The sequence below is a fragment of the Hylobates moloch genome, unplaced genomic scaffold, assembly GCF_009828535.3.
Source record: "Hylobates moloch isolate HMO894 unplaced genomic scaffold, HMol_V3 SCAFFOLD_14, whole genome shotgun sequence".
NCBI lineage: Eukaryota > Metazoa > Chordata > Mammalia > Primates > Hylobatidae > Hylobates > Hylobates moloch.
In genome coordinates this window covers 71,375,083-71,391,691 of record NW_026652289.1, presented here as the reverse complement: position 1 = coordinate 71,391,691, position 16,609 = coordinate 71,375,083, and the positions used below count along the sequence as shown (strand labels likewise).

General features: G+C 38.1%; 1 protein-coding gene across 8 annotated transcripts in view; it reads right to left on the bottom strand.

The window, feature by feature from the left end:
- Nucleotides 1-16,609, bottom strand: part of TTBK2 (tau tubulin kinase 2) — a 179,570-nt gene that overhangs the window by 77,560 nt on the left and 85,401 nt on the right. For all 8 annotated transcript variants that reach the window (XM_058427579.1, XM_032176063.2, XM_032176062.2 and 5 more), the window contains 2 exons: nt 8,512-8,652; nt 6,347-6,451 (listed from right to left, as the gene is read on the bottom strand). In XM_058427579.1, the coding sequence (XP_058283562.1) occupies nt 6,347-6,451; nt 8,512-8,652 (246 nt within the window). The remainder of the gene's footprint in view (nt 1-6,346; nt 6,452-8,511; nt 8,653-16,609) is intronic.

Here is a 16,609-nt window from a genome sequence, read left to right as displayed (position 1 = left end):
TATACACAGTTCTATGAGTTTTGACTGATACAAAGTCATATAACTACCACCACAACTAAGATATCAAATATTTCCATCACTCCAACAAGTTTCCTTAATGCCCCTTTGAGTCAATCCCTCCCACCCCTAGTCTCTGACAACCAATGATTTCTGTCCCTTGTCAGCACTTAGCATTGTCTGGTTTCTGTTTTAACCATTCTAACTGGTAGGCAGTGGTATCTTGCCAGGGTTGTTTTTTTGTTTTTTTTGTTTTTTTTTGTTTTGAGACAGAGTCTCACTCTGTCTCCAGGCTGGAGTGCAGTGGCATGATCTCGGCTCACTGACTTGTCTTTTCATTTGCTTAACAGTGTCTTTCAAAGAGCATAAGTGTTTAATTTTGATACATTTTTAATTCTTTAATTTTTGCATCACATGAATATATTACCTATTTGAAATTTATATTTAAAAACATTTTGAAAGAAAAAGAAAGTAAAAAGTGAAAGTATTTAACAATCTATGGAGCATATTTTATTTGATACCTAGATATTCAAATGAAAACAAAAAAGAAAAAATAAATCGGGCCTTGAAGGGCTGACAGAATTACAATAGAAAAAATGAGATGCATTTTAAGTAAAAAGAACATGGTGAACAATGCAAAGAGGGAGGAAAACACTGTTGGTGTTAGAGAAACAAATCTGGTATGACTGCAGCAGACCATGAGAGAAAAAAAAACAGAAAATAGGTTGAAGTCAGATTAAGGAAGGACTTAAATGTCAAATTAAGGTCTTCTTTAATTTGGTTTATAGCATGTAGGTAATTGGAATTCATAAAATATTTTTAAGCTGGAAAGTAATGATTGAGAAAATGCTCTGGATGGATGTTGACTCTGCTGGAAGTATAACAGATAGACTGAAAGGAGAAGACAGAGAGATGAGTGAGGAAACTATTTTAACAATTAAAACAAGAAACAACAAAATTAGTACAAGGGCAGAAGCAGTGTGAATGTAAAGGAGGGAATGTATGTTAGAGACGGGATGAACTCCTAGGAGAATAAATCAAGAAAGAAGAGAATGACTCTAGGAATGAGCCCTGGCCCATTGCTAACAAAAGGGAAAGATCAGGGGAAAAAATGCAAGGAGAACTATGTAATACAACTACTCCCAATGGAATTAAGAAAATATCTCAAATTCAGCTAAATTCTGAAATACTAACAGAGAAAAAAGACTTTAAACATTTTTCTTATGTAAGTTACTACAATCCTAGGCACTGGAAGTTTCAGGTGAATGGTTAAGAAGGGAGCAACAGGAGAAAACATGTCACTCCAAGAGCTTAGACACAAAGGGCCAGTGTGAGATGCCAGCTGAAGGGCTGAAACTGGGGAATGCCTTAAAAGCAGGATACATACAAAAAATGAACAGGCAGATTCAAATCATTAGATAAACAGAAGTTCAACTCTGAAATTATGAATCAAAGTGTTGCATATATATATATATATATATATATATAGTTTAGGACTTCTTTGCCCCTCACAACCCTACTTAATGTAACTAATACATCTTAAAGGTGATAAAGAGTAGAGGCTGTCAAAACCAACTTCGTAAACACCACACTGGTATAACAGATACACTCCATCATTCCCTCTGTAATGCCTTCTGACTGATGGTCCTATACCACAAGATTGGTAAATAAATATACATTTACGTTTTGAGGAAGTTCCTTCATGGTGATAGAATAGTTTTTTATCTGGATTATGGTGTTGATGTCTTAGTCCATTTGTACTGCTACAAAACAAGCTTGCCCAACATGTGGCCCAGGATGGCTTTGAACACAACTCAACACAAATTCATAAACTTTCCTAAAACATTATTTTTTTTTGTGATTTTTTTTTTTTTTTTAGCTCATCAGCTATTGTTAGTGTATTTTATGTGCGGCCCAAGACAATTCTTCTTCCAATGTGGCCCAGGGAAGCCAAAAGATTGGACATCCCTGCTATAAAGGAATACCTGAGGCTGGAAATTTATAAAGAAAAGAGGTCTGTTTGGTTCGCAGTTCTGCATGCAGGTTGTACAAGAAACATGGCACCAGCATCTGCTTCTGGTGAGGGCTTCAGGCTGCTTCCACTCATGGTAGAAAGCAAAGCAGAGGAGGCATGTGCAGAGGTCACATGGTGAGAAATAAAGCAAGAAGGTGGGGGAAGTTGCCAGGCTCTTTTTAACAACCAGCTCTCATAAGAACTAACAGAGTGAGAACTCACGACTCCTCCGCTCCCAAGGGAGGGGAGTGATCTATTCATGCGTGATCCAACCCACGACCCAAACACTGCCCATTAGGCCTCATTTCCAGCACTGAGAATCAAATTTCAACATCAGATTTGGATGGGACAAATATTCAAACTATAGCAGTTGGTTATATGAATCTATACATGTGATAAAATTTCATATACCACCCCTCCCCCACCAAAACGTGCATGTTGAACCTGGTAAAATCTAAGTCTGTACTTGAGTTAATAATAATATACCAACATCAATTTCCCAGTTTTGACAATGTACTATGATTATGTAAGGTATTATCACTGGAGGAAGCTGGATGAAGGTACATGGTAACTGTACTATTTTTGTAACTTCTTAGGAGTCTTAACTAGTTCAAAACAAAAAGACTTAGAAAACAAAGAAAAATATAAAAAATGCTTAAAGTAATATGTCATGATTCTTCATCCTTAATGAATCTTTTCAATTAACAGACCAAGTACTATTACATATTGATCAGCCAACAGGGTATTTACTGTGATAATAAAACAGTATTTGTTATGATGAGAACTCATAGGCACAAAGGGAGCGACGTACACTGGGGCCTCCTTCAGGATGGAGAGTGGGAGGAAGGAAAGGATCAGAAAAAATAACTATCGGGTACTAGGCTTACTACCCGGGTGATGAAATAATCTATATAACAAACCCCCATGGTACGAGTTTACCTATATAACAAACATGCACATGTGCCCCAAACCCAAAATAGAAATGAAAAATAATAATAAAAAAGGACAACAATATACATCAAATCAGGGGAAAAAGCAAATAATAATAATAATAAAATAATAAAAAAGCAGAGGAGGCCAGGTACGGTGGCTTACACCTGTAATTTTAGAACTTTGAGAAGCTAAGGCAGGAAGATCACCTGAGCCCAGTAGTTTGAGGCTACAATGGGTTTGATTGCACCACTGCACTCCCGCCTGTGCAACAGAACAAGACCCTGTCTCTTTAAATAATAATAATAAATGTAAAAAGCAGAGGGAAAGGAATATGAGAGGGAAGAGGGAGAGAGGGACTGGATAAAAAAATTAAAAGTAGATTGGGTTAAATTTATAAGCTAAACATGAAGGCCTGTCATGGCAGCGATCTGCATCTGCTCCCTAACTCCAAAACAAGTACCCTCAAGATCTGCAGAAGAGAGAAGAAAGAAAACAAAGAAACTAGTTAACACAAAATATAGAATGGAGAGTATGTCAAGGGCTGCACTGGCTAATATGATAGCCACTTAAAATTAATTGAATTTAAAATTCAGTTCCTGGGCCAGGTGTGGTGGATCATGCCTGTAATCCCAGTACTTCAGGAGGCCAAAGAGGTCAGGAGTTCAAGACCAGCCTGGCCAACATGGTGAAACCCTGTGTCTACTAAAAACGCAAAAAGAAATTAGCTGGGTGTGGTGGCGGGCGCCTGTAGTCCCAGCTACTCGGGAGGCTGAGGCAAGAGAATCGCTTGAATCTAGGAGGCGGAGGTAGCAGTGAGTCGAGATGGCGCCATTGCACTCTGGCCTGGGCGACAGAGCGAGACTCCATCTCAAAAAAAAAAAAAATTAAATTAAATTAAAAAATAAAATAAAATAAAATTCAGTTCCTCATTTGCTCTGGCTACAATCCAAGTGCTCTATAGCCACACGTAGCTAGTGGCTACCATATAAGACAGTACAGATACAGAACATTGCTATCATCATAGTAAGCTCTATTTCTCAGTGCTGCTTGAGGAAGAAAAAGGGATATGATCAGGAAAGGACCCACAGCATGCTTCTAAGATGGTAACATGCCATTTATTTTTTTTTTTTTGAGACAGAGTCTCGCTTTTTCACCCAGGCTGGAGTGCAGTGGCTCAATCTCGGCTCACTGCAAGCTCCACCTCCCGAGTTCACGCCATTCTCCTGCCTCAGCCTCTCCGAGTAGCTGGGACTACAGGCGCCCGCCACCACGCCCGGCTAATTTTTTCTATTTTTAGTAGAGATGGGGTTTCACCGTGGTCTCGATCTCCTGACCTCATGACCCGCCCGCCTCGGCCTCCCAACGTGCTGGGATTACAAGCGTGAGCCACCGCGCCCTGCCTGGTAACATGCCATTTCTTAACCTAGATGGAGGCCAGTGATGTTTTGTTATTCTTCCTTCATTTTTTAATGTTTTTTACACTCTTTTGGAATATATATATATCAAGACAAAATAAACAAAATCAAAATACAGATTTCTGCAGATAACATGACGGTATACTTAGACAATCCAAACAACCAATTCAAGTTTCCTAGCAATAAATAAATAATTGTACATATGAAACAAATCTACAATGGGAACTTTTGATTTTATATTAGTAGAACAATATGAGAAAATTATTTCAATCACAATCCAAAAAAGTATGACATTAACTTTTATTTTTATATTTATTTTTTATTTTATATTTATTATTAATTTCATCAAACCAAAACTTTAAAGAAGCAGACAGATCCCAAAACAGACAGGAGCTGAGACCAAATAAGACTTGGTCTCATTTGAATCCCATACGGAGACCAAATAAGTCCATTTACGATATTGACAGAGTGACATAAATGCCTTACAGTTTTATTGCTAAATTAAGTTTGGCCTAAAACTGCCTCTGTACATGTTTTATGGCTGGCCTAGATGTAATGATGGTAACCTAACTTGTGTAAATAGACTGTAAACTACTCTTGTAACAAATAGCCAAGTCTCAGCCAACCACATCAGCCAACTGTTCAAAACAGATTCAAATAAAGCAAATGCCCAGCTGTAACCAATCCAGCTGTTTCTGTACCTCACTTACATTTTCTGTACTCATTTTACTTTTTATGTTCATACATGTTATCTGACCATGTGGCAGCCCCGGAGTCATTCTGAACCTATTCTTATTCTGGGGGCTACCTGATCCATGAATCATTCTTTGCTCAACTAAACTCTGTTCAATTTAGTTTGCCTAATGTTTTAACAAACCTAAAAGCCCTATCAAAAATAGAGGTTGTGGTAAAGGGAACTGGGAGGAAATTCATTGAAGATACAGCTTAGAGAATAGCTGGGCAGGAGAGAAGTAGGGGGAAAAGATAGCTGAAAGACCTGACGTCAGAACAATGATCAAACGCTGACTTCAGAAATGATTCCATTTTAGAAGCCACAATTTGATTAAATTAGTTAGTCAAGGTATTTATGCCCCCAAGATATTGTTATAAACAATAAAGTAACCGGCCTGCAATTAGTGAAGTTCAACAGCTGGATGTGGCCAAGGAGCAGAAGTGAGCCTTACTGGCACCACTACCATCACAGTGTAATTGTGGTCATACCCAAAGATGCACCTCCCTGAAGAGCAACAACAGAGTCTTAATACTGTGTGTACGGTTGGCAGGAAGGGAGGGAGAACGGAACAGATTTCACTAAAATGATCCTGTCAGCCACTAAACAAAAAATAACAACAAGCCCTAGAAGGGGAAGACCAGTACCCAGAGTTGCTGCAATATATTACCTAAAATGCCCAGTTTCCAACACAAAAATCATGAGGCATGCACAGAAACAGGAAAGTATGACTTACACATAGGGGGAAAAAGGCAGGCAACAGAAACTGTCTGTGAGAGTGACCAGATATTGGATTTAACAGAGAAAGATTTCAAAGTAGCCATTATAGGTATGTTTTCAGAAATAAAGGACAGCTTGATTAAACAGTAAAAGAAAATGTGATGATAGTGTGGCACCAAATAGAGAATATCAATGAAGAGAACTAAGTGGAAATTTGGGAGTTAAAAAGTACAATAACTGAAATAGAATTATAGTATGTAGAAAGGGTCTTACACTGCAAAAATGACCCCTAATCTCAAAGGGTCAACGTGTGTTCTTACTATAAGACCACTCTAAATCTCCCTCTAATGTACATTTTTTGAAGCCACAAATCTCAACAATAAAATTTATTGTCATTCTATAATTTAATCATTAAATGTATATGCCACTTCTTAGATAACACCCATTAGGATAAATAATTAGCATTGTTTAAAAAGTGTGATACTATAAATACCAGGGTAATTATCAAATATTTGATAATAATATGAAAAATCTTACTGGTCTGACGTCACCACAGGAATTGGTAAATTGTCGAGCCAAGCCAAAATCAAGCATGTAACATTTCCTACATGTACTAGGAAAGCGACCCATAGCGAAGTTCGACTAGAAAAATAAAGAAGGAAAATATATACATTCTTATAATACTTAGTCCTTACATTTTATCATTCTTACATTTTAAGTCTTCTTCTATGTAAGCTCTATATAACATACATGTTCCAAATATACTATTCTAGTCAATGATGTTCAGTGGTATTAAAATATGATTTAGTTTTGGGTTCTATTAATGCTTAATCTCAGGTAAACTTTGAGCAAAAAAGGATGTAAATGACTAAGGTTACATACAAAACAACATTAACTAGACTTGGAACTCTAAGTTCCTGAAATTCTAGTCTAAGTTAATGCTTAAATGACAACTCAATCCCTACTTTTTAAAATAGGAGAAATCAGAGATGGACCAAAAAAAAAAAAACCCGTAGAAATTTAAAAGAATTTCCTATAAGCAGCCAGGTGTGGTGGCTCACGCCTGTAATCCCAGCCCTTTGGGAGGCCGAGGTGGGTGGATCACGAGGTCAGGAGTTTGAGACCAGCCTGACCAACATGGTGAAACTCCGTTTCTACTAAAAAAAACCAAAAAACAAAAATTAACCAGGTGCGGTGGCTCACGCCTGTAATCCCAGCCCTTTGGGAGGCCGAGGTGGGTCGATCACGAGGTCAGGAGTTTGAGACCCGCCTGACCAACATGGTGAAACCCCGTTTCTACTAAAAAAAAAAAAATACAAAAATTAACCAGGTGTGGTGGCGTGTGCCTGTTATTCCAGCTACTCAGGAAGCTGAGGCAGGAGAATTGCTTGAATCCAGGAGGCAGAGGTTGCAGTGAGCCGAGATTGTGCCACGGCACTCCAGCCTGGGTGACAGAGTGAGACTCTGTCACAAAAAAAAAAAAAAAAAAAACGAATTTCCTATAAGCATCATAAAGCTGAATTTCACTAAGTCCAAAATTAAAATACAAAAATACAACTTATAGAAACATTTCAAAACAGACTTAAGGAAAATACACTTTGTATTCTTCCCCTAAAGAAAATCAGCGTGATATTAAATGACCACAAATGCAAAGATGAGTATGTAAGTAAGAGGACTTGTGAAGGTAAAAGCCAAATTGTTACCAGAACTGTTAGTTTTTTTTTGTTGTTGTTTTAATATTGTTCTACTTATGGGCTTTCTGATAAAAATAGAAAGTCTTCCAACCATGGTTCTCAAATAATGATGCATAGAAATAGACTGACTCTACTCTGTTAAATTTAGTTAGCATTTTCACATAAACTAATTTTAGAAGTCATGTAACAACTGACGGTTATACTTTTCAACTATACCAACATATGATACATTTATAGTAAATATGGTATATCAGAAATGGGTCATTTCACCTAATGAACAATCAAACACCAAAAAGCACACAAAAAAAGCCTATTTCACACTTATGGAAATGACAATTTCTAAGCCAAAAAGATTAGTAAATAAAAACCCCACTATATTTCCACAGTAGCACTCAGGAGAAAAATAACGTCTTTCACAACTGATGATTTCTTATAATTTTTGACTTAACAAATAGTTCAAGAACACAGTATGAACAACTAAAAGCAACATATATAGTTTTTTAACCAATATATCTATAAAAGAAACCAAGGAATAATGCCAATTTAGACATAAGGTTAAGTAACCGGCAATGTTAGCACACATAATAATAGTCAAACATAAAGCTTTTTTAAGAGACAGGGTCTCACTATGCTGCCCAGGCTGGAGTGCAGTGGCTATCCACAGGAGCGATCATAGCTCACTGTAGTCTCCCTCTCCTGTACTCAAGGAATCCTCCTGCTTCAGCCTCCTGAGTAGCTGGGACTATGGGCATGTGCCACTGCCCCAGTCTCAGTTTTTATTTTCACTGTATGAGAAAAACTCCTGAAAATAAGTTGTAGTTGTAATTATCACTTAAAAAAATTAAGAGGTAAGTTATATTTTTGCTTCCAGGTCTCTACTGGAATGAAAATATTACCTTGTATTTTACCACAGCAAATACACAAAGCTACATTTGTAATTTATTGTGTCCCATCATAACATTAAAAGTATCAAACTCATTCTGTGCTCTGGATAGAAAAGGTCCCTACCGGTTTGATGTCCCGATGCAAGAATCCCACAGAATGAATGCTTTCAATAGACTCCAAAATCTGTCTACCCAGCCGGAGAGTAGTACTCATGGTGAATGTGCCTCGGGACTGGCTACGGCGAAGATCTGCCAGATTCCGACCCTATGGAAATCAAATAAACACTTTCAAATACAATACTAAAACTATATTATAAGAGAAGACTGGGAAACTACTCACTTACCATTAAAAAATGTTTTCAGTAAAATAGCAAGAATTTTTTTTTTTTTTTTTTTTTTTTGAGGTGGAGTTTCACTCGTGTTGCCCAGGCTGGAGTGCAATGGCGCGATCTCGGCTCACTGCAACCTCCACCTCCCGGGTTCAAGCAATTCTCCTGCTTCAGCCTCCTGAGTAGCTGGGGTTACAGGTGCATGCCACCATGCCCAGCAAATTTGTCTATTTTTAGTAGAGATGGGGTTTCACCATGTTAGTCAGGCTGGTCTCGAACTCCTGACCTCAGGTGATCCACCTGCCTCAGCCTCCCAAAGTGCTGGGATTACAGGCATGAACCACTGCACCCAGCCAATAGCAAGAATTTTACCCAAATTGTGATCCTCTCACTCAACAGATCTCTTAATCATACAAATGTTTCAGACAAGTTTTAGAAAAACCAGATTTTTAGCATATCATGTTTCTGATTCATCATGTTTCCCTTTATCTCTGAAGTCATAACAAAAAATAGTCTTGATTATTTAAAATATAAGTAATCAAATACATAATTTATATTATTTACATTTATATTTATTTATTTAAAATATGTGATCAGGCCAGGAGCGGTGGCTCACGCCTGTAATCCCAGCACTTTGGGAGGCTGAGGTGGGCGGATCACAAGGTCAGGAGATTGAGACTATCCTGGCTAACACAGTGAAACGCTGTCTCTACTAAAAATACAAAAATTTAGCCGGGTGTGGTGGTACGCGCTTGTAGTCCCAGCTACTCAGGAGGCTGAGGCAGAAGAATCACTTGAACCAGGGAGGCGGAGGTTGCAGTGAGCCAAGATCACGCCACTGCACTACAGCCTGGGCAACACAGCAAGACTCCATCTCAAAAAAATATATGTGTGTGTGTGTGTGTGTGTGTGTGTGTGATCAAGTATATATAATGCATATACATACAAAGGGCACTAATTCCTCATTACTGCCTAACATATATTCTCATACAAGCTACTTAACTTTCTTCAATCAGTTTCCTCATAAAAACAAGCTAAGAAAACCTACCTCACAGAGCTCTGTGAGGATTAAACAAGATCTATTTAAAGATTTTTTGTGTGTTTTTTGTTTTTTAAATAGAGACGGGGTCTCGCTATGTTGATCAGGCTGGTCTCAAACTCCTTGTCTCCCATCTCAGCCTCCTGACATACTGGGATTACAGGTGTGAGCCACCATGCCTGGCCCCATATAAAGTTTTTAGAATACTGTGTGGTACACAATAGGTACTCAACATATGCTAACTATTGTTATTATGACCAAACATTATATGACAAACATTTAATTTACTTATAGAAGTATATAAAAGCAATGAATACATCCAGCCTCTGCCATTCATGATTGCACTGAAGCCTCACAGTACCCTAAATAGAAGCTGTTCCTGTGTCTGTTTTACAGATAAGGAAACTGAGGTTCAAAGAGGTTAAATAATGTTAAGCTGTTAATGTAAAGCTGTTTTCCAAATCTAACTCTGTCTGACCCCAAAGTGCTCTTCTTTTACAGTCCTCTTTCACAGAGCTTTTCTACAGACTTTTTCATGATGCTGCTCCACCAAGGGTCCTTGCAGCTTAGGTAACAAACCAGTAATCTGAAAAGGAGAGCAGGACCATGGCCCTGCAGCACTACCTCCCAAAGAAAAGACTGGCTCTCCTATCGCAAGGCGATTTAAATACCCCAATCTATTCCCACAATTTTATAATATATCTTTAGGGGTACTATGCCACTAATATCATCACTTCATCTAAAGACAATTGATTCACTTTTGAAAAGCAATAAATTCTTAGATTAATATCATTCAAAATAAAATATGAAGTACTCCTCAAGTAACAGTTTAAAAGTTACAGTAAAGTCAGGATCCTTTCATACTTCGTATCTTCTTTTTTAAATGCAGCTTTCTCATAATATAAATTAATTGGGATTTACCATAGTTATTATTTTTAATGGAAATTTGTTGTTCCCCGCACCTGTAGCAAATGTTAAATAAGTGACAATCTACAGCAGTGAACTGTATAACCACGAGAGTACCTAATAACTTTCATTAGCATTCCAATAGCTTTTTCTTCAAAAATCAAAATTGTGATTGCCGAAAATATACCTAATATTGAAATTTTATTTGTAAACAGCTTTCACCACAAAAACTTTCAAAAGGAAATCAATTAAATTTTATTTATGACATTAGTAATACTTTAAAAGATTTAAATATTTTAAAATATAAGCCTAACATATCAACTCACAAAATCTGAGAAGGTAAACACAAAACTGATAAGAGTATGGGGTAAAGTGTTATTAACATGTGGTAAAAACATGCAGGTACCCACTAAATTATACTTTAAAGTAAATACTGCTAATGAATTATTATTTGTTACAAAGAAAAACTGAAAACAACCTATACAATAGTCCATGGTTATACATGGTTTTACTTCATCCATGGTTTTACTTTACTGGTTTCAGTTACCCACAGTCAACTGTGGTCCGAATATATTAAATGGAATATGCCAGAAATAAACAGTTAATAAGTTTTACTTTACAGGCCATTCTGAGTAGTGTGATGAAATCTCATACCATCCTGCTCCGTCAGGCCCAGGACGTGAATCACCCCTTTAGTCCAGCGTATCCACATGTTGTTACCTGCCCATTAATCACTTAGTGGCCCAATCAGTTACCCAGATGTCCAGGGTTCAGTATGATCTGTGGTTTTAGGCATCCACTTGGGGTCTTAGAAAGCATCTCTTCAGATAAGGGGGTACTATTAATAAATGAATAGTTACATAAATAATGGTACAGTCATCTTACTGACTGATATGCAGTCATTCAAAAAATGAAGAATCAAGAACTTATGAACACAAAGAAGAAAACATCAGACACTGGGGTCTACTGGAGGGGGGAGGACTGAAGGAGAGAGAGGAGCAGAAAAGATAACTATTGGGTACTGAGCTTAATACATGGGTGATGTAATATTACATACAAAAAAAACCCATGACACATGTTTATCTATGTAACAAACCTTCACATGTACCCCCCAAACCTAAAATAAAAATTTTTTAAATAACATAAAATGTCACAAGCCACCACAGTTTGCAAAAAAAAAAAGGAAGAGGACTATATATAGTAATGTGGAATGAATAAAAGAAGCAAGTTCATTTCTCTATAAATTTACAAGATATCAATAAAAATGCAAGTGAATTGCTAAATTGAAGATATGAAACATACCCAAAAGGAGAAAAAATAATATAATGAACTTTCATGTATCTACTGGTCACCCAGAATTAATAATTATCAATTCATGGCCAGTCTTGTTTCATCTATTATTCACCTCCCCATCCATATCCTCTCCCCTACCGCCCACACGTACTGAATTATTTTCATGTAAATTGTAACCATATAATTTCATCTATATACATTAAAAAGTGTAGGCCAGGTGTGGTGGCTCGCATCTATAATCCCAACACTTTGGGAAGCCAAGGCAGGAGGATCACTTGAGCCCAGGAGTTCAAGACCAGCCTGGGCAACATGCTGAGACCTCATCACTACAAAATATTAAAAAATTAGGGCCAGCCATGGTGGTTCACATCTGTAATCCCAGCACTTTAAGAGGCCAAGGCAGGCGGATCACGAGATCAAGATATTGAGACCATCCTGGCCAACATGGTAAAACCCCGTCTCTACTAAAAATACGAAAATTAGCTGGGCGTGGTGGCAGCGCGTGCCTGTAGTCCAGGCTACTCGGGAGGCTGAGGCAGAAGAATCGCTTGAACCTGGGAGGTGGAGGTTGCAGTGAGCCAAGATCGCGCCATCGCACTTCAGCCTGGGCGACAGAGAGGGACTCTGTCTCAAAAAAACAAAACAAAACAAAACAAAATTAGCTGGGCATGGTGGCACACACTTGTAGTCCCAGCTACTCAGGAAGGTGTGGTGAGAGGATCACTTGACCCCAGGAGGTAGAGGCGGAAGCGAGCTGTGATCACTCCACTGTGCTCCAGCCAGAGCAAGACCCCACCTCAAAAAAAAAAAAAGGGGGGGGGGGGTATAAAAGGAAAGAGATAAAAATGTAAGTAGAAGTTATTAGCAATTATATCATTGTAAATTTGAATTAGAAACGTCAATATGAACCATGGCATACTTTCTCATTTTTTTAAATGTATTTCTTAAATCCATCCACTTGAAAAGAATTAAAAATAACGACCAACCCACTTTCAACAGACACCCACATCATCTAGAGTTTGGTCTCTAAACATCATTTCCCATTAAAAGGAGCCAAGGCTTAATGGAGAAATGGCTGATTCCAGATCTGGAGTATGAAATATACAGAATGAGCCTGGTACATAGTGTTGCACCAAAAAATAAGGATGCTATCAAAGACTGCTGCAGCCTAGTCCTAACAAAATGAATCCAGATCCAACATGAAAGAAGCCCCTGTAGCAAAAGATGAGACAATTTGAATATTAAAAAAACCATAGGCCAGGTGCAGTGGCTCATGCCTGTAATCCTAGCACTTTGGGGGTTTGAGATTAGCCTGGCCAACATGGGGAAACCCCATCTCTACTAAAAATAAAAAAATTAGCTGGGTATGGTGGCGTGAGCCTGTAATCCCAGCTACTCGGGAGGTTGAGGCAGGACAATCGCTAGAACCAAGGAGGTAGAGGTTGCAGGAAGCCAAGATCGTGCCACTGCACTCCAGACTGGGCAACAGAGTGAGACTCCGTCTCAAAAAAATAAATAAAACTGCAATAATTGAAAGACATCAAACATGTTAAATCCATGAATTTATGGATTTATTATATAGTTATATATTTATTATGTGTTTATATTAGGGAACCAATTCATTATTCTACAAACTGAAGAAGAATTCTAGTTAACAAAAGAAGAATAAAATGATAGAACACTGTATTTGCAACCCCCATTAAAATAATGGATGATGATTACAAATGGGTTAATAAAACCATTAGGAGAAAAACCACTGGTAACTTTAAAATGGATGGATCAGACTGACAATGCCTGAACCCACTGACCAATCTTAACTTCACTGAAAGAGAGACAACCAGATACTGCCTCCTGATGTGATTCAAGAGGAAGCACACAACCCACCTCTGAAGTATCCTTGCAAAGTAAAACTGGAATCTTATATAATCATCAATTTATAGGAAATACAGGAGACAGAAATACATATTAAAGACAACCACAGGGAAACAACCAGCAAAATCCAGAATATGGTAATGTGCGCATGTCAAATTCCTCCATTTTTATCAATAACAATAAACACAACGAAAAGAAAATTGCAAGAAAATAAAAGACAGAGAGAGAACCAATAGCTTAAAAGAGGCTTAAGAGATAAACAATGCGTGAACCCTATTTGGAACTCAATTCAAATAAACCAAATGTAAAAAAAAAAAAAAAAAAAAAAAAAAAGAGATGGACAATCAATGAAACTGAAGATTGGCTTGATATTTGTGCTATTATTAAGGAATTATTATTAGGTATTGTGGTTACTTTAAGAAAAAAAATTCTGGTCTTCTAGAAATGTATATATAGATTAAATATGCCTTGGATTAGCTATAATTTCGGGAGGGACAGGAGAAAGAGAAAATACTTGAAACAAGATTAGCCATATACTGACAGTTGTTGAAGTTGGGTAATGAGTAGATGGGTGTAAATTATACTATTCTCTCTACTTTGTGTGTGTTTAATTTTTCCCATAATAAAAAGCTTTTAAAAGGTAGTAGGTGTTAGGCAATCTAGATCTACAGTTGTACTGGTTACAGAACTCGAAAAAATGTTTTGCACCTCTGTAGTTGATGTACTTATCACAATATATCACCCTTTGGCTATACTAAAGATGCTCATATAAAGCTTCAATGGTGACAAAATATTAGGTGAGACCTGGCCAAGGTCTTGCGAGAGGAATTCAGAAAAAAAAATGTGTACAACTGCTTGAGCTCTGTAAGATTTTAAAAAACATTTTAATGGCAAATAGAATTTCTACAACAGAGATAAGGTTGTTCCTTAAAAATTTTTAAGGCAGATATTATGTAATTGAATCAGCAGGAGGAAAAGAACAAGTTTATCTTAAGAATAATGAATTTATGGTTTTTAGAATAAATTAGGACTGTCTGTGGGAAGCTGAATACATGGAGGAGACCCAGTAGTTATCTTCCATATGTCAAATAAGAGAAAATATGCTCTAGCGGTTATACCAGCTTTAGCCCAATCCCGAATCAAGTCAACCACAAACTGTACAGATGGGAGTTTAAATGGGTTAACTTTCTTGTGACAGGAAAAAAATATAGCATGCAATTCAAATGGAAAAGTTCTTAGACAAATCCATAGGAACTTGCCAAAGGCCACAAAGGTCATCATTGCCTAATACACACCAGTCTCTTAGGTTTCCCAGTACCAGGAGCCTTCCCATTTACAGAAAGTCAGATTTAGGTAAGTACAAGAATGAAAAGGAGTATATGCTAAGACTCAGAAAGACTCTGCAGACTAAAGAAAAAAAGCTGCTTTCTATAATTCTCCAGTCAATAGTAACCTGAGACAAAACAGTTTTTTCTTATTACTGCCTAAAGAATACTGAGTTCAGGCTTCCACCAAGCTTTAATACCCATCAAGTAGGCTAGTACCAGACAAATCACGAACCTCCTTGAGACTCAGCTTCTCCATGTGCAAAAGAGGTATAAAACTTGTTCTCTCCTCCCCATGGGGGTATAATGAGGATCAAATAAGATGATAAATCCAGATGAAAACTATAAAATGTCACATAAAAAGTTATATTATTACTAGCCAAAATGAGAGAAAGCAGGATCCAAATTAATGATCTAAAAAGGTTCAGAGGCTGGGCGTGGTGGCTTATGTCTAGAATCCCAGGGCTTTGGGAGACCAAGGCGGGCAGATCACCTTAGGTCAGGAGTTCAAGACCAGCCTGGCCAACATGGTGAAACCGTGTCTCTACTCAAAATACAAAAATTAGACAGGTGTGGTGGCACGCACCTGCAGTCCCAGCTACACCAGAGGCTGAGGCAGGAGAATCACTTGAACCTGGGAGGCGAGGGTTGCAGTGAGCTGAGATCACACCACTGCACTCCAGCCTGGGTGACAAAGCGAGACTCCATCTCAAAAAAAAAAGGCCAGGCATGGTGGCTCACGCCTGTAATCCCAGCACTTTGGGAGGCCGAGGTAGGTGGATCACTTGAGGTCAGGAGTTCGAGACCAGCCTGGGCAAAATGGTGAAACTCAGTCTCTAATTAAAAACATAAAAATTAGCCAGGTGTGGTGGTGTATACCTGTAATCCCAACTACTTGAGAGGCTGAGGCACAATAATCATTTGAACCCAGTAGGTGGAAGTTGCAGTGAGCCAAGATCGCACCACTGCACTCCTCCCTGGTGACAGAGTGAGACTCTGTCTCAAAAAAAAAGGTTCAGGGATAGCTGCTTAAAGAAATAAAACTAGGCTGGCTCAAGAGTTAGTGAATCACATGACTCAGAAAGACCTTAAGATTATAGTCTACAGAGGTTAGTATCTTTAAATCTAAATGAAATCTGAAGGATGGCTGAGGGAAACAAGAGAAGCCTCCTGATGAGAAGAGGAAGCATTTAGGCCAGGATCTATGTCTCTAGAATCACTGTTATTTAGATAACTTGAAAGAAAATAAAGAAACCTGCTGGGCGCGGTGTCTCACACCTGTAATCCCAGCACTTTGGGAGGCTGAGGCGGGCGGATCGCCTGAGGTTAGGAGTTTAATACCAGCCTGGCCACCATGGTGAAACCCTGTCTCTACTAAAAATACAAAAAGTAGCTAGGCGTGGTGGCAACTACCTGTAATCCCAGCTATTCCAGAAGCTGAGGCAGGAGAATCGCTTG